This window comes from Chlorocebus sabaeus, chromosome 10 (genome assembly GCF_047675955.1).
Source record: "Chlorocebus sabaeus isolate Y175 chromosome 10, mChlSab1.0.hap1, whole genome shotgun sequence".
In the NCBI taxonomy this organism is placed as follows: Eukaryota; Metazoa; Chordata; class Mammalia; order Primates; family Cercopithecidae; genus Chlorocebus; species Chlorocebus sabaeus.
This window is the reverse complement of record NC_132913.1, coordinates 49,057,522-49,077,135: the sequence shown is the minus strand read 5'-3', so window position 1 is coordinate 49,077,135 and position 19,614 is coordinate 49,057,522. Positions and strand designations below refer to the sequence as shown.

The following is a 19,614-nucleotide window of genomic DNA, read 5'->3' as shown; positions in this document are numbered from 1 at the left end:
AAAATATAAAAGTTATAAGGATAATAATATTTTATAATAGATTTATAATCCCAATGTCTCAAAAGGTAATTGAATACATGATCTAAATGATAAATACAGATACTGATAAATTTTGCCTTCTAGATCACTTAACACAAAAATCTTATTTTTAGTTTTAGAAAATCTTCCTAGTCCAAATAATTATTTTAATATTTTCAATATATTTATCTTGAGTGTTTTACCATCCATACCCTTTTCAGGGTGCTAATGTCAAAGTAGATATTATTTTTCTATTATTTTTGCTGTTGTTTTGCCAAATGTAACTGTCACTTTTTATTGAAACATCAGAATCAGATATTTAATTCTCACAGTTTTGATGCTTAATGAAAAGTGAAAGTTAAACACAGCATGGTGGCATTAAAAATACATGGTGAATCCATAGCATCCTTCACATTAGCCCTGAAGAGAATGCGGAATACCAAGAAAAGTTAACTAGTGTGTTTTGAGATGAGACTGACAAATTATCACAAATCACTAAAAAAGGAATGGACAAAGAATGGTAGACTTGGGAAGGAGAAGAGCAAGGAAATGCACTATTTTATTAATCTAATCTATAAAACAGGGAAGACCCCATTTGAAATACAGTGTCTGAATGTTTAACCCCAGAGAGTACTAACAAGGTAACATGCTCAAGACACAAGTCAATTAAGGAAGTAGAAACTTTATTCTATATGACTCTTTCAGGCTTATCTACATAAGCTTCCGTTTGTTTTTGAGACAATTTCAGCACATTAAACAAGAAACGGGGACTTATTTCTACCACTATGCTTAGGGAGGAAAATGTATTCTGTTTTAAAGTTTCTGGAAAAATCTTTGCCCTATTTAATTTCTATTCTATAATCTTTTTTAAAAAAGTCAATCTTTTTGCATAATGGATTTTACTAAGGATTTTAAAAAATTAATAGTATTACCTTTACTTTTTTGATGTTTTGAAATCCTTTTGCATCTCTCTGAACTATTGCACAAAAATTTAAATCTAGATTGCATATTTAGAACAGAAGGTCCAATTCATATTTATGGCTATTAATTTCAATTTGTTTATATATCTAGAGTTTGTCAGGCCTTAGAGTTCCTAAGTAGATTGAGAACCTCAGTAGTAAAGGTCTTTCATACTTTTTTCATTTTTGGGTAGGAGATTTATTTCTAAATTGGTGAAGTCTATACATATTTTCAGAATTCTCAACACACATAATTATGCAAAGTGTGTGAGGAAGCAAAACAGAGTCATAAGGAGGTGTTATAAGCTTAGGCTTAGAAAACCACTTCTGACAGCATACTCTACAACAATACTTAATTGGGTATATGAATCTTATTAGAAATGTTTCCAAGTTTTTATTGCCCTTACGTATGCCTCAAAAAGATTTGTATGTGTTCAGATAAAGGCTGATTGTACAGATGGTGACAGAATCACTTCAGAATCACTCAGATTCTAGTTTTCGGGAAAACTAAACCGTTTCTTAAATAAGACAAAAAGCAGGCTCTCTCAGAAAACCTTGTGACTATATGTAGATTTGTAATTCACAGTTATAATTCTACCATCGCCTCTTATGTTTAATAGAAGTTTAAAGCAGTAACAAACAGTGTGCCTAGATCTGCATATTACAATAAACCATTGCTCCAATAAATTCTATAGCCTCTTACCTCAAAAAAAAAAGTCATGAAATTATTGTTAGAGTAAACATTATCTCCAGTGAAATTTAAGGTATAAATTTTAACTAGTTCAAAATGCAAGATCCTTGCCTCTTTGAAGAAACATACCTCTTTCTTAAAGACATATATCTTATTATCTGATTTCTAGCAAAAGTCATGAAGGCAAAAGTCCATTTTTATAAAATCTGCATGCATTCTTAGAAGTTAATTCTTGGGTATATTTTAATAAAGTTTTTGGAATCATGTAGACATAAGCCCATAGCCAAAATTGTAAATAACTGACTCTGTTTTAACATTGCCATACCAAATAAATACTAGCATTATAAGCATAACAAAAGCACAGCATTTGTAATACATCTCTTAGAATATAAAAGCCTCAAGTTTTGTTATCTTATGTATCACTTATTTTAAAGCAAATTGTGATTTAGAATAAAATATGTTTTAAATATATTATTTGATTCAAAGCAAGTTATACCTCCTCAGAATGTTCAGTGGACTCTACAAACACAAGTTGGTATTTACTATACAGTATTCATAATAATTTTATTGAACTTAATGTGTGCACAACTATAGACTCTTTTATGTAACAAAAATGACTTATATTCAGTCACTGAAAAGTCCCAAATATCAAATGAGTATTTCAAAAATGATTTTGTCATTAAGAACTGGTTCTATGCTCTGAGACAAAATTACATCTAATCATCTTTATCTATTTAATAAAGCATTTATTCTACATTTTTATGTATATTTGATTCAGTAGTATGGAAACTGATTAATATGAAGCAAATCTGGAGAAAACTAATTTTCATACATTTTATTTAAGGCATCTCTGAAGCTTTTGAAAATAGGGTGAGATTACATGATATTTCATGCTGTCACTACATGTGCTTTCATCCATTTGTGGAAATCAGTCTTTCCAGTAAAGCATTTGAAAATACTTTTCATTAATTTTTATCTTTTAGAACTGGAAACTTTAAAGCTGATAGAAGTTTAACAAATTCATACCATCTTCATGGTAACTTCATTTTCTTTCATGAGACTAATAGAAAGGATGGATGACAATAGGAGATTCCTAAGCAACTTCCTTAGAGCAAATGATCAGGGGTTAAATAAATGCAAGGAGAGAACAAAAAATACAGGAAAGATAAAAGAGTCCGAAGCATAAATCACAGAAAGTCAAGATTGCTAGGAAACAATGGTGGTCATCTATATTGGTGTATGAAGATGGTCAGTGGGGTGGCTCCATGGATGTTGAAGATGCCACATTACAAACAGCAATGAGCCCTTGAACCAGAATCAGCCATAATGTAGGTAAAGTCACAAGCAATGTACTGGCTGGTCTTTTCAATAATTTTCTCTAATGGAATTTGTTAACTATGAGCAACATGAAACCAATATCTTTTTTCTACAAACACTAGATGATGATCATGATTCCTTTAAATGAAAACACCATCTACGGCATAAGTCAAAGCCCCGCATTACATTTTTAAGCTACAGGACAGAGACTAGGACCTTATTTGTTATGCCACAGATGCTCTGTTATTGTTTTCTGCAGCCAAATCTAAAAGTTTTTTTTGAATTAAATATTAGTTTTCTTTGTATTTTTTTCCTGAGCCTTTCAGGAAACTTAAGTTCTTTTCTAAAATTTTTACAATTTGATGCTTGATAATAAGACTATATCCTCATGTAAAAAGAATTCTACAATAATCTGAATTTCAAAAAATCATTTTCAAATAAAACAAGTTTTAAAAGATTTAGAAGCACTTTGATATGTCAGAGACCTACAGTAGACATAAAGAGCACAATAAACAAACATTTACCATTTTTGTCCATGGAATTTGGTTCTGACTGTTTCTTGCCAATATCAGCAAAGGAACGAACAATGGGAATCCTGTTGGTGAGTTTTTTCTGATTCTGATGATGATGTTGTTTCATCAACGCCTCATGGACCCTGTGGCGTACATCTTCATTCAGCTGACCTGAGCTCACTTGTTGGTCAAGAACCATATCTGAAGAGAAGAGGCCGGAAGAAGATGAATACAGTTTTCCTTTAGAACATGTGCCAGCCATGAATCACTGAGTCCAAATATGCAAGCCCTAAACAATATTAGTCATCTTGAAATAGAAATAACTTCTTTAAAAAAATTCCTAAGCATGGTGTTATAAATGGAAATTTATGTTCCATTGTAGAAATGTTGCACAAGAAAGATTTGGGCAAATTTTCATTATAAATCATTCTATTTTAAATATATAATTCTTATGAAGTATTATTTTTCAAAGGGGAATAGTTGCATTGAGAAGAAAGTTCTTTATTTCTTCATTATTCACACTGATGGGTGGAATAGCTGTAGAGATGATATGACAATTCATAATGTGTTTGAATTCACAATTCATAATGTGTTTGAATTTGGAAATTAGTTTTATACTTATATTTTAATATTTTTCCCATTTTCTAGTACAGACTAATTTCCTTGTTTCCTCGTTAAGTGAACAGAAGTCTATCTGTGAAAATCTGATGCAAAGAGGCCTATGAAGTGATATAGTTACTGAATTTGGAGAGTAAACAATTCTGTTTCATATGGATAGAAAATCAGCCCTTTCTCAAACTTTCCTGGAAACACACTCCCTTGAGAATGTTAGATTAAAAAGATATTCTATACCTGCAAAACAAAGACTGGAAGGTGAGATTTCAGAAGTCTATAATTAAGCAGATTATTTACCACACATAGTATCAAAAATGTCAATAAAGTAGATAAGCGAAAGTATTTTAAGTTTCTTAGTGATATAAAGATCACATCAGTGAATGTTTGTGTAATCAGTTTGCTTTCTGATTATCAAATATTAACTCTAATTGTTTTTTTTTTTTTCAATCAATTTAGAAAGTTTATTTTGCCAACGTTAAAGACACACCCGTGACACAGACTCAGGAGGTCCTGATAACATGTGTTCAAGGTGGTCAGAGTAGTTTGCTTTTTTTTTTTTTTTTTTAATTTATTTATTATTATTAAACTTCAAGTTGTAGGGTACATGTGCACAACGTGCAGGTTTGCTACATATGTATACTTGTGCCATGTTGGTGTGCTGCACCCATCAACTCGTCATTGCATTGGGAGTTATACCTTATAACTCTAATTGTTTTTAAGGCATTTAACATCTTATGTAAAGCAGATCGCAATGAGCTGCCTTCCACTGCCTTTTTGAGTACAATAAAGGTTTCAAAATTAGCAGAATGCTGCCTTACCAACAGTATTTCCCTTCAGTGTGAAGCCGAAATGAACTAGGGGACAGATTTGGGCCATTTTATGACATTCTAGCTAGATGACTTTGCAAAGTTGAATAACCTCAGTGTCCTTATTTATAAAATGGAGATAATAATATCTATATCACATGTTGGTGCCAAGACTGGCATAAGGCACCTGATGCACTGATTGGAATATTGAGGCTATCAGTAAATATTTCCCAGAACAGGATTTTCTTTGCAATTTTCATTACGTAGATTATGGGTTCCTGGTTTGAAATTTGTGGTGGTTTCAATATATTCATATTTTGTAACAGTTTATCAATTAGAGACAAAGCTGGGCTTATCAATAGCAGAAAACCCAAATTAAACTACCTAAAACAATTTTATTGGCTCACATAATAGAAAGATCAAAGTTAGGTTGGCTCTAATTCTGCTTCTCTGTGATTTTGTTAACTTCCCACTCCTCTAGGGTAAGCTTTAACCTCAGGCTGATTTTCCTTATGGTCATAAGATGGCTTCCAGCCACAACAAGGAAATATATATTTTTGTTCATATGCAGTGAGAAATATATTTTTTGTGACTTTCTCTTAGATGAGTTATTTTTCACCTGGCCAGGAAAAATTATCCTAAGTCTTACTGACATAGCCCTGCCCATCTTGAACCCAATCACTGGCAAAGCAGATGGTATTCATATTACTGACAGGCTAATCAAGAACTGCACTTCAATCTAGAGTTAATTCTCTAAACCAGAGATAGACAAGCTCTTTTTGTCCTGAGCCAGATAACAAATATTTTAGGCATTGTAGGCCATCTGATCTCTGTCACAAATACTGAATTTTGCCTTTGTAGCAGGAAAGCAGCCACAGGCAACACGTACACAAATAAACCTGGTTATGCTCCAGTGCAACTTCTTTATGGATGCTGAAACTTGAATTTCATATAACATTCACATCACAACATATTAACTTCTTTTTTATTATTTTTCAACCATTTTAAATATAATCCCCATTCTTAGCTCAAATGCCCTATGAAATCAGGTAGTCGGCCATATTTGGCACATGGGATATAGTGTGCTGTATCATTTTTGTGTTTACAATGGAAAGAGGTAGAATGAATATTTGGAAGTCACCCATAATATATACCTGGAATGTTTGAAAGTCAGTCACTATAATTACCTCAAAGGTCCCTTCCAATTCTGAAAATGTATTATACTATAGAATAATATTTAAATCTATATTTCAGTTCTTTGGAGATCAGTAGTTATAATACCCCTGGGTTAATCTGAAATAAAGGAAATAATAAATTGTCAACATATATGACATTACACTGAAACCTTGCTAAGATGGAAAAATGTATACAAAATATGCATATACTTCATAATGGAAGTTGTAAAGTAGGTTATTAGAATACCAATATGATATTATTGTAAGGCAGTTCCAAATATAAGCCATGATATGAATTCCCAGTTCAATATTCTAGTCAGAATCAAAAGTAATCACATAATAAACCCTGCATATGTTTATGATTTTTAATTTCTATTAAAGCACAATGTTTCCAGGCTCAAACACTACAAAACCCATAGGTCACTATCTTCACAGTTTTTCAAAGATAAGATTTTTATTTGAAACAGTTACATAAGGAAAAGTAAATATTAAAAAACACACTCATCTGTTCATTAGTTACAGAGAAATACACAGCAAACTTCTCCAAAGTATAACTGTATCAAATTATATCTTACTTGTCTGGAAAAAATTTACTCATTTTGCTTAAGAATATAACATTCTAGGGTGACATTTAGGTACCAAAAGGAATCTGAATTAGTAATCACTTACATTGTTCTCTTCCCCACTACAATATATATCAGTATTAACTTGAAAAGTGTGAAAGAATAATGGACCATAATGACTTTTGGTCCAGAGTGAAGTCCTGCAATCTCAGCAGGCTATGATGCCTACATAATACAGTCTATTCTGCCCCAGGATCTGGATGAAAAGCGAAAAAGCAAGGAAAAAAAAAGGACAAATAGGTCACACTCTGCTAACACTAAGTAGGTTTTAGAAAAACTAGTAGCACTTTGAGACCGTCCTGGCCAACATGGTGAGTTCCCGTCTCTACTAAAAATACAAAAAATTAGCTGGGCATGGTGGCGCGCGCCTGTAGTCCCCGGTACTTGGGAGACTGAGGCAGGAGAATCGCTGGAGCCCGGGAGGCGGAGGTTGTAGTGACCTGAGATTGCGCCACTGCACTCCAGCCCGATGACAGAGCGAGGCTTCGTCTCAAAAAAGAAAAAGAAAAAAAGAAAAACTAGTAGCACTTGTGGAAAACGGCCTCAGAAAAATGAAAAATTGTTTTTCATCCTATCAGGTAACTATTTCATCATAACGTATCTTGAATGAAAGCCCCTAGAGGCTATGACATATTGCAGATTCTATATAAATCTCTGTTTTTTGAAGATCATCATATCAATGCTTTGAAAACCCATTGTCTTAACTGTAAAATATATTGGGGGAGGTGGGGGGGAATATGATATGAAATTCCTAAATTCTGTGGTTTGGTTGCCAGCACTAACAGGGATGTGTGTGCTAAAGGTGTAAACTGTAATAGAATATTTACTTTTCAGACCAAGGATTGTCACAGTATAGGCATGCTAAAAAATATATGGTTATTCCTATACTCCCATATCTACAGATTACATTCAGTGGAGCAAACTGCAGATTCTTCCTTCAATGAAAGATTTTAAACAACAAAGGTTGTTTAAATGAGTTGGGAGCTATATTTGATAATCTGTCCATGGTACTAACTTTGGTTTGGTTTTAATTTCTTCCTAACTCTCATTGACAGAATTAGGTTAAAGTATACACACACTGAAGAGAGGATATTTCCATCATTAATCTTTATAATGCTTAATTTCAAAGAGATTAACATAGACCGTAAAATTCCCTGTAATTTATATGAATATAATTCAGAAGCATATTCAATATAATTAATCTCCATATCAGAGTAAATTGTGGTAAGAAGATATATCTGGAGAATTTTGGATTTGAAAAGGTTAAGAAATATTTTGAAGGATAAAGTTTAAATTTATTGAGTTTCCTGAAACATTGGGAAATAGATACATTTTAAATTAACTTTAGCCAAAAGAAAATCCTGCTTTAATTATACCAGAAATTTTTGACAGACTTGCCAGATACAAATGGGATTTTCTGCTACTAAGTCTACGAAAACATCTTAAGGAATTATCTGAGTCTGTTAAAAACATATCAGAACATTGATATAAAAATCCTTGATCATTACAAAACAAAATCTGGGTCATATTCATCTAGTAGGAAATGTCTGAAAAACATCAATACTGCAAAGCCTGTGCATTTACAAAGTACTAGGGATTAGAAACCTTAAAGGTAAACTGTGACACTTAGCTTTTGTAAAAGTGAAACTAGTGAATAATGTATGTGAATTATGGCTAACAGAGAAAAATCATGATAAATAAGAGTTGAGGAAAAAGTTTCAGAGCTGACTGTTAATCACTGTGGCCACAAATGATCATGAAACAGAATAAAACAGAAATTATGGTTGGGCACAGTGTCTCATGTCTGTAATCCTAGCACTTTGGGAAGCTGAAGCAGGTGGACTGATTGAACCCAGGAATTCAAGACCAGCCTGGGCAACATAGTGAGACCCCCATACCCCAAAAATTATGATTATAGGTTAATAAAAAAATTATTTCCATTTCTGCAAAGGTCATCTTTGATAAAGAACTTTCTATTTATCTGTTTACGGTGAAATAGTTTCTTTCCTACTTTATAAGTTGCTTTGATAATAAAACATAATTATGTGAAAATACTTTGCAAAGTTAGAAGTCTTAAAAATGGAAAGCATGTTTATTTATTACAAACTTAGTAACGCAGCTCAATTTTTATAAAATGAAAATAGGAGTATGTAAAAAATAAGAATATAATTACAAACTATGGAGAGAAAATATTTTAATGAGATTATATTGAGGGGATAAATAAGTAACTTTTAAATTTAGTCAAATTATAGTTATCAATGAGAGGAAATCTCTTCTCAGTAATGATTGTAAAGGAATCTAAGGTAATAACGATCAACAGAGATATTTGTAATCATATTTTTCTTTGTGATGTTAGCATTAAACCACTGACATATTCTAAATGTCATTTTACAGGCTGCTCTGCACTGAAAAATGGGACATTCAGGTTGGGCTACTTCAAAGTCAGAAAGATACACACTAATTAGAAGAGCAGAAAGAATACTAAAAAGCTATTTAGGGTATCAAGACGTCAACTGAACTACTTTCACTGTAAGGATAGACTTAGAGAATGTAATTTGCTTGAAAAGGCTAGATTTAACCCAGTTAACCTTCACATATTCTACAGAATTGAGCTTGGGAAAGGGACAGAGTTAGGAAAAAGTTGCATAATTTTAGACAATGAAAGTGAACTAAGGTAATAAAATGAACAGTGTTTTAGTCAAATTACTGGGAGAAAATTTCTTCATAAGAATAACTTTCTGAGGAAAGCATTAGAAATTACATAACTTAAGAAATGTGAAGACTGGTAAAAGTGTAAAGGGTGTGTTCTGAGGCTAATTTTGCCAGGTGGTAGAATGTGACAGTTTCATTTCCCATTTCAAAATGTATTTGGATTAATCTATTTTCAAAGGCAGCGTCATCATCAATTCAAGCAGCGAAAATAAATCCCTTAGCACAAGGCCTCTAACTTTTTAAATCTTAGTTTCTTTCTTTATTAAATAAGGATAACAATAATAACACTAAGAACCAGTTTTGAGTATGAAAAAGATAATTACAAACTTAAGAGCTTCCCATACTTCAAAGTACTGTGAAAAGCCCGGCTGTTTCATTCCTAATTAAAATATAAAATTGTTTAATGGGTATTAGCAAGACCATATAATGTAAAGCTAAGAAACTGAGCTGGATAGCTACCTATTTCAGCATTCTTAGAGAGTTTGTTTATTTCTGAGTTAATCATTTTCTCCATTTTTTCTTGATTTATTGCAGCTACAGTAGCCTGGATACTTCTGAAAATTATACATATATGTTTAACTTTATAAAGTATTTTAGGCTCTAGTTATGTAATTTAAAGAATAATCTCTTTACAGGTGTCACATGAAACAGAAGAGGACTGCTTATCTTTCCCGTTTGGGGCAGAGTGTGTGTGTGTGTGTGTGTGTCTGTGTGCGCACGCACCCGTGTATGTGTTTTAGATTTTTTGGAATTTTTGTTTAATAAATCAAGCCAAAGTATCTTTTAGTACTTACTGTTCTTTTCACATATACTGCAATGCCTATCAGCACCAATGACTAAATCAATAATTTTTAAGGTGATAAATGTGTCATCAAAATTTGGGTGACATTCACTTCAAGACATCTCTTTTTCTTCAGACAGCAGTTGTAGTGTAACAGAAAAGACACTGGGCTTAAAGTCAGGGGCCCCTGGGTGAAATCTAGGTCGTGACAATTTTAGAGTTTCTATTTTCTGATTGGAAAATGAGAATGACATCTACTTCATGGGGCTGTTCTGCAGATTAAAGTAGATATGTTATTTTCCTAATATATAATTATCTTATATATATGATTAACACACATATAATTTATTTTTCATTTCTACAATATAATTAAGATACTAAGTTTTTCCACTTCACAAATACATATCATATGGAACAAATTTTATTTTTTCCCAAACTAATAATTTTTAAACTGTCTCTTTTCTTTGTTTGTATTTTTAAAGCCTCCATCAATTATTTCATTTATATACTTTCAAAACTTATTTCTGTGTTTTTGTATTATTTTGTCTTTACTAAAATATGTTTGTCTTCTGGTCAAAAGATACAGGAGTTCTTTGACTCAATTTCTGTAATAATAACATTTCCTAAATATAGCTGTCTATATTATAAGACATCATTGAATTCTAATACTAATCATTCATCAGGTTGCAGTATTGAATTACAAAACAAATCCTAACTATCACACTTGGCTTCCTCTGGAATTCAAGGGTTTTAATTAAGTTTAAAATAAATGACCATACTCTTCTGTGTCCATTCTAAACCAACATTTTTCTGTTTATTGAAATTTTTTCATTTGGTTATTTCATGTGTTTGGATATTGAAAATAAGTAGCTTTAAGGGTTTTTCCTTTAAATTTCTAATGGTGAGAGTCTAATAATGAAAATGAATGGTGAATGGGAATCAAGATATCTAGGTTCTTGTCCTAGACTTGGCACTGCCAACCTAGAGCATATTTCTCTGAGATTCAACTTCTTTTATCTCGAATAACAGGGTAAAAGAAAATGACTTTTAAGGCCTTATACAGTGATTATGAGAATAGTTTTCCAAAGTTCATGCATATATTGAATTACAAGGAAAAGAGAATAACAAAAAAGTAGCTGTACCTATAAAATAGACTAAGGGAGAAAAGATATACCTGCAATTTCTTCTAAAGTGTTGGCATGCATGTCCAGCAACACAGTTCCATTCAGAATACAACTTCTCAACTCAAACAAGCTGTGCAATGAAAGAGTAGCTACATAAGGCTTGCTCCACCTTTCTCCTCCATCTTCCACATCTTCTTCAAACTTCAACCACCTATATAAATAAATATTATCAGCACAGTTTATATTATATTGTAGGTGAATGATCCTTTATCCCAAAAATAAAAGGTTAAATAGAAAAGCAGTCATATTGTGTCTTGGTTCATAGGTTTTGGAAGTATATAAAAGCTAGTCTAAGCCATTTGGCTTATTTCATTTTAATTCCATTTAGCTCACATTCTTTTTGTAATTAAAAAATAATTGAAAATAAAGGAAAACTCATGTTATTTTGTTAACTTGTCTAACTCTGAAGAAACATTTAAATATAAGTGTTTAACCAGTGGTCACGGAAAATCTTATGTAGCACTAATAAAGAGTGTATCCTTCATGGAAAGTTAATGGTAATTGAAAAAGAAAATGAAAGAATACTTATTTTTCATTGGTTGGAGGTCTTAAACCTGAAAATTTTAGTCTCTTGGTAATTTTCTTATAAGATCTTGAGGGAGGCTAGCATAATTTGGGGTCTGTTGTATAGGAAAAATCTTTGTTAGGCTTGCTTGGATGAAAGCTAGTGATAGCAGTCACTTCCTAGGGACTGAATATGTGAGAATTAAGCTCAGACCCCATCTCTGGGTGTTTCTGCCAGGATGGATAATCAGAGAAGAACCTTGATGTCATGATGTCAAACAGGAGACCATTGTCTTCTTGGACCGAAATGAATAGTAATACCTAGATTGTCTGCAAGCAAGATAAATGGAACAGATAAAGAGAAACCAATGATTTTATCGCTCTGGAACAAGCCACTTTATTCTTATCTGTTTAGGAACTTGGTCTCTAATCCTAATAGATGACCAATTTAATTTCACCATTTCTAATGAACTTTAGCCTAAATATTCTTGCCTACCTCCATCTTCACCATTTCCCTCATTTCTTTTCTCCTTAGTCATTTTTCACCACAATTTCTCTCTCCAAGCAATACGATTCAAATCCTCTATACGATATTATATTATTATTTTGTGTAACAAAATGATACAACTTCAACACAGAACAAATATGTGGGAGTAACTAGTTAGGGAATCAAGTGGATTCGCCAAAAGTAACTAACCAAAAGAGCCAGTCGGAATGATTAATGTCCAGAGTAGTAAGAGAGATCAGCAAAGCTATGGATCTGTCTCTAGTGTTTAGGAAGCAAAAAGAAAAAAAAAAATGTCAGACAGTGAAAAGGAAACCAATAGAAAAGAATACTTATACCTGCCAAAACTTACAGTCAGGTAAGAATAGCAATGCCAAAAGCGTACATTTAAGCCCCAAATCACCAACAGTATCTCTTCAAGGCTAGGCATTTTATAGAACATTTTTGTCCACACAAAAAGTTTTCATATTAGTTATTCTTAAAGTTTTCAGTCCTAAACAGGGCCATAATACCTCATAAATCATGTGATGGTAATATCATGTCATAACTGTTCTCCCTCTCTTTCTAGGAAAGAGTAGAATATCACTACCTGGCTTCCTTTTAATTGGGTGAGTCCATGTCTGTGATTAATTCTGGAAATGGGATGGGAACAAAAATTATGTGTGTGTCACTACCAGACTGGAGTGTTTAATTGTCAAGAGGATATCCTCTGGAGCTCACCCTTTCCTTGACATACAACAAGCAAAAGTTCAAGATGAAGGCTGATCTATCAGCTGAGGTTTCTAAGTTACTGTTTAATACAATGAACAGACGAGCAAAATCCCAATGATCCATGATGGACATGAATTGTGAGCCATAAACAAATGGGTTTAAGCCACTGAGATTGCAGGATATTTTTATAGCATAATTTAGCCTATCCCAACTGACTTAGATCATCATTTTAGTTATTCATATCAGCATAAAAATCCTAATCAGAATTAATGGTGAAAGCAAATGTGATTTTAATAAATATAATAAATTATTATTTCTTGTCAGATATGAGAATAAGGCCATAGTCACACTATTATTTCAATATCACAAAGGAGCAACCTCTTGGCAGACATTTTAATGCTATAGTATTATATAAAGTGTCTTCAAATAATTGAGAATAAAAAGAAATGTATATTTTTTCTATACTCTACAGCAAAACCACGTTGTAATAAAAGGAAAGTCTTTTAACTTCTCTGGGTCACTTTTCTCACAGGTAAAATGATGAGACAAATTAAACACATTAAATAATTTTCCAGAGATCACCTAGCCAGTGACCTTGTCAAACCAGGATCCAACTCTTAAGTTTTTTTTTTTTTTAATTTTGTTTTTCTCCAGAGTCTGTGCCCATTTCCCACCATAATACAGTAATTTGAATTGAACTTATAGTGCTTTTCAGCTCAAAGATCTTATGCTAATGCTTATAGCAGAAACAACTGATTTAACATTGAATTTTCATCCATGTCTGGAGCCAATCTTAAGTTGCAAAATATTCTTTGTTTTCACTTTTCTTTCATATTATTCACATTTGTTTTCTTTATTATCTACTATGCTAGATAAAAATAGATGGTTTTCCTTTGTGAATAAGACTCAAACATACTATTCTGTGGAAGGGCTAAAATGAAACTTTCCATAAGGAAGTGGCATCAGGGGAGTGGATACAACTTTTATTAAATCTCCTAATTAAATTATAATCTACTGACATATGCTGTGGATTTCAGATAAAAAGAGCAAAAGGAAGGGAGACTATATAATAGCACGTATGCTGGTGTTATTTTGACTGAAGAACTTTGTGAAGTTGGAAATCTACTTTCTAGTCTATTTGGTGGTATAGGAAACCTAGAGGTTTAAAAGAGTGTAATACTATTTAAGGAAATATAGGTTTTCCTCTATGGAAAATGTCCTCAATTAAGGTTTCTAGAGTTATGGTACTTTTTGTCATCCCTTTTTATAAAATTGATTCTAAAATATTGTAACAGTGAGACAATGGTTAACAGTGAGATAATGTCTCTACAAGAAATTAAAAATGTTAACTAGGTGTGGTGGTGCATGCCTGTAGTCCCATCTGTTCAGGAGGCTGAGATGGCAGGACTGCTTGAGCCCAGGAGATCGAGGCTGCAGTGAGCCATGACAATGCCACTGCACTCTAGCCTGGGTGACAGAGTGAGATCCTGCCTCAAAAGAACAAACAAATAAATTAAATTAAATGTAATCTCCAAAAATTATACTCAAGTACAAAATCCTGAAAAGCCTTTGTACATTACTAAAAAATCATATTGTTTGTCAACTACTTAAGTGTAACTCTAGAAATTTACCCATACAATAATATTGTTTGTAAGCTGTAATAATATGAATAACAAATTCACTTTTAAAATACTCCTGGGCCTCTTGGTCTATATAGCATGATAAAACCCTTTCTTATAATAAAATTTATAGTTAAAATTTACTTCTGGATAACAGTGAAGATGACTAAATAAGTGACAAAGCATCTAAATCATTTAATCTTGACTCCTTTGAAAGTAAAATTTTAAATTTTAAGAATGCTGGAAAGGGGTTACTGTTTTTATTTCGGAAAAAAATGACTTTAAACCAAAAACAATCAAAAAGTAAAAAGAATAGGATTACATAAAAATAAAGTGTTCAGACAAGAAGACTTAACTATCCTAAATATATATGCACCCAATACTGGAATACCTAGATTCATAAAACAAGTTCTTAGAGACTTATGAAGAAACTTAGATAATGACACAGTAAGAGTGGAAGACTTCCAACACCCCACTGATGATATGGGACAGATCACTGAGGCAGAATACTAACAAGAGATATTTGGGACCTAAACTTAACACTTGACCAGATGAACCTAACAGACATCTACAGAACACTCCACCCAACAAAAACAGAATATATATTCTTTTCATCTGTACATGGCACATATTCTAAAATTGACCACACACTTAACCATAAAGCAATTCTCAACAAATTAAAAAAACCCAAAATCATACCAAACATAATCTCAGAACACAACACAATAAAAATATAAATCAATACCAAGAAGATATCTCAAAACCATACAATTGCATGGAAACTAAACAATCTGCTCCTTAATGATTTCAGTAAACAATGAAGTAAAGGTAGAAACCAAGCAATTATTTGAAACTAGTGAAAACAAAGATAAGACATACTAGAATCTCTGGGACACAGCAAAAGTAGTGTTGAGAGGAAAGTTTATACTGCTAAATGCTGACATAAAAAACAACAACTTACATCTTAAGTTAACAACCTAACATTACACTTGAAGGAATTTGAAAAGCAAAAGTAAACCAATCCCAAATATAACAGAAGAAAAGAACCAAAATAGAGCTGAACAGAATAAAATGGAGATGAAAAAAAATCACACAAAAGATCAACAAAACCAAGAGCTGGCTCTTTGAAAGAACAAACAACATTGATATACTGCTAGCTAGATTAATTTTAAAAAAGGAAGAAGATAAAAATAAACACAATCAGAAAACGAAGGAAACATTACTACTAACCCGACAGAAATACAAAAACCCTCAGAGACTATTATGAACACCTCTGTGCTCACAAACTAGAAAAGCTAGAAGAAATGGATAAATTCCTAGGAATATACAACTGCCCAAGATTAAACCAGAAATAAATTATTTTTATTATTTATTTATTTGTTTGTTTATTTATTTTATTTATTTTTTTGAGACAGAGTCTCTCTCTGTCACCCAGACTGGAGTGCAGTGGCACGATCTCGACTCACTGCAACCTCTGCTCCTGCGTTCAAGTGATTCTCCTGCCTCACATCACAAGTAGCTGGGACTAAAGGCACACACCACCGTGTCTGGCTAATTTTTTTGTATTTTTAGTAGAGACAGGGTTTCGCCATTTTGGCCAAGCTGGTCTCAAATGTCTGGGCTCAAGTGATCCACCCACCTCAACCTCCCAAAGTGCTGGAAATCAGAGGTGTGAGCCATTGCACCTGGCCTAACCAGAAATACATTGAAACCATGAACACACCAATAATGAATTTCAAAATTGAATTGTAATAAAAAAGCAAACAACCAGAAAAAAAGCCTTGGATCAGATGGAGTCACAGTCAAATTCTACAAGACGTATAAAGAAGAACTGATACTGAAACTATTCCAAAAAACAAGGAAGAGGGGTTCCTTTCCAATTCATTCTATGAGGCCAGCATCATTCTCATACTAAAACCAGGCAGATACACAACAAAAAAATCTTCAGATCAACATCCCTGATGAACATAGATGCAAAAATCCTCCATAAAATACTAGCAAACCAAATCCAGCAGCACATGAAAAAGCTAATCCACCATGATCAAATAGGCTCTATTCCTGGGATGCAAGTTTAGTTCAACATATGCAAATCAATAAATGTTATTTATTACATAAACAAAACTAAAAACAAAAACCACATAATGATCTCAGTAGATGCAGAAAAGACTTTTGATAAAATTAAACATCCTTCATGTTTGAAACCCTCAAAAAACTAGGCATTGAAGGTATACACCTCAAAATAGTAAGCATTATCTACAACAAACCTACAGCCAACATCATACTGAATGGGCAAAAGCTGGAAACATTCTCCTTGAAAATTGATACAAGACAAGGATGCCGACTCTCACCACTCTTATTCAACATAAGTCCTGGAAGTCCTAACCAGAGAAACAGAAAAGAATAAAAAATAAAAGGCATCCAGATAGAGAAAGAGGAAGTCAAACCATCTCTCTTCGCAAATGATATGATACTATACCTAGGAAAGCCATAATCTCTGCCTGAGGCTCCTACATCTGCTAAACAAATTCATCAAAGTTTTAGGATACAAAATCAATATGCAAATAGTATACATTTATGTACACCAACAACATTCAAGCTGAGAGTTAAATCAAGAATGCAATCCCATTCACAATAGTCATGAAAATCATAAAATACCTAGGAATACAACTAAACAGGGAGATGAAAGATCTCTGCAACAAGAATTACAAGACAGTGCTGAAATAAATCAGAGATGACGCAAACAAATGGAAAAACATTACATGCTTGTAGATAGGAAAAAAATCAAAATTAAAATGGCTATACTGCCCAAAGCAATTTACACATTCAATGCTATTCTCATCAACCCACCAATAACATTTTTACAAAATTAGAAAAAATTTATGCATTTTTACAAAATTAGAAAAAAAAAAATCTAAAATTCATATGGAACCCAAAAAGATCCCAAAGAGCCAAAGTGATCCTGAACAAAAAGAATGAAGCTGGAGGCATCACACTACCTGACTTCAGACTATACTACAAGGCTACAGTAACCAAAACAGCATGGTAACATTATACAAACAGACACATAGACCAATGGAACAGGTTAAAGAACCCAGAAATAGAGCTGTACATGTATAACCATCTGATCTTCAAAAAAGCCAATAAAAATAAGCAATGAGGAAAGGACTTCCTATTCAATAAATGCTGCTGGGATAACTGGCTAGCCATATGCAGAAGATTGAAACTGGACCCCTACCTTTCACCATATACAAAAATCAACTCAAGATGAATTAAAGACTTAAATATAAGACCAAAAACTATAAAAACTCTAGAAGAAAATCCAGGAAATACCATTCTGGACATCAGCCAAGGAAAAGACTTTGTGATGAAGATGCCAAAAGTGATTGCAACAAAAAAAAAAAATTGACAAGTGGAATTTAATTGACCTAAAGAGCTTTTGCACAGCAAAAGAAACTATCAACAGAGTAAACAACCTACAGGGTAGGAGAAAATGTTTGCAAACTATGCATCTGACTAAGGTCTAATATCCAGAATCTTTAAGGAACTCAAATAAATCAACAAGCAAAAAACAACCCTATTTCAAAAGTGGGCAAAAGACGTTAACAGACATTTCTCAAAATAAGACATACTAATACAAGTAGCCAACAAGCATATGAAAAAATGCTCAGTATCACTAATCATTAGGGAAATGTAAACCAAAACGACAATGAGATACCATCACACACCAGTCAGAATGCCTATTACTAAAAAGTTAAAAAATAACAGAAGCTGGCGAGATTGCAGAGAAAGGGGAATGCTTATACATTGCTGGTGAGAAAGTAAATTAGTTCAGCCACTGTGGAAAGTGGTCTAGACATTTCTCAAATAACTTAAAACAGAACTATCATTCGTCCCAGCAATCCTATTACTCAGTATATAATCAATGGAATATAAATCGTTCTACCATAGAGACACATGCACGTGTATGTTCATTGCAGCATTATTCACAATAGCAAAGACATAGGATTAACCTATGTGGCTACCAATGGTGAAGTGTATAAAGGAAATGTGGTACATATACACCATGCAATAATACATAGCTATAAAAAATGAGATAATGGCCTTTGCAGCAACATGAATGGAGCTACAGGCCATTATCCTAAGTGAATTAATGCAGGAACAGAAAACCAAATACTGCATGTTCTTACAAGTGGGAGCTAAACATTGCGCACACATGGACACAAAGAAGGGAACAACAGACACTGAGGCCTAGTTGAGGGTAGAGAGTGGGAGGATCGAAAACTACCTATTGGGTGACAAAAAATATCTATCAGGTAAGGCGGAGGAGGGGGAGGATTGAAAAACTACCTATCAGCTGACAAAATTATCTGCACACCAAACCTGTAAGTAACACACAATTTACCCATGAAACAACCCTGCACATATACCCCTTGAATCTAAAATAAAAATTGGAAAGAAAAAAGAATACTGATAAGATGTGGGCTCTGTGTGTGTGTGTGTGTGTGTGTGTGTGTGTGTAGTTCTATGCATTAAAAAAATTTTTTGAGATACAGTCTCGCTCTGTCATCCAGACTGGAGTGCAGTGGCACAATCACAGCTCATGCAGCCTCAACCTCCCGGGCTCAGGTGATCCTTCCACCTCAGCCTCCCAAGTAGCTGGGACTATATAGCCAGGTACTACGTCTGGCTATTTTTAAATATTTTTTTTACAGAGATGGGGGGTCTCACTAAGTTACCCAGACTGGTCTTGAACTCCTGGCCTCAAGTAATCCTCCTGCCTTAGCTGACCACCCAAAGTGCTGGGATTACACGCATGAACCACCATGCCTGGCCTCTGTTCTATGCATTTTTATCCCATGTATAGATAGATGTAACCTCTACC

The 19,614-nt window shown here is 33.2% G+C and overlaps 1 protein-coding gene across 16 annotated transcripts in view; it reads right to left on the bottom strand.

Moving 5' to 3' along the window:
• Positions 1-19,614, bottom strand: part of SLC4A10 (solute carrier family 4 member 10) — a 377,604-nt gene that overhangs the window by 117,792 nt on the left and 240,198 nt on the right. For all 16 annotated transcript variants that reach the window (XM_007965141.3, XM_007965143.3, XM_007965144.3 and 13 more), the window contains 2 exons: positions 11,384-11,544; positions 3,510-3,698 (listed from right to left, as the gene is read on the bottom strand). In XM_007965141.3, the coding sequence (XP_007963332.1) occupies positions 3,510-3,698; positions 11,384-11,544 (350 nt within the window). The remainder of the gene's footprint in view (positions 1-3,509; positions 3,699-11,383; positions 11,545-19,614) is intronic.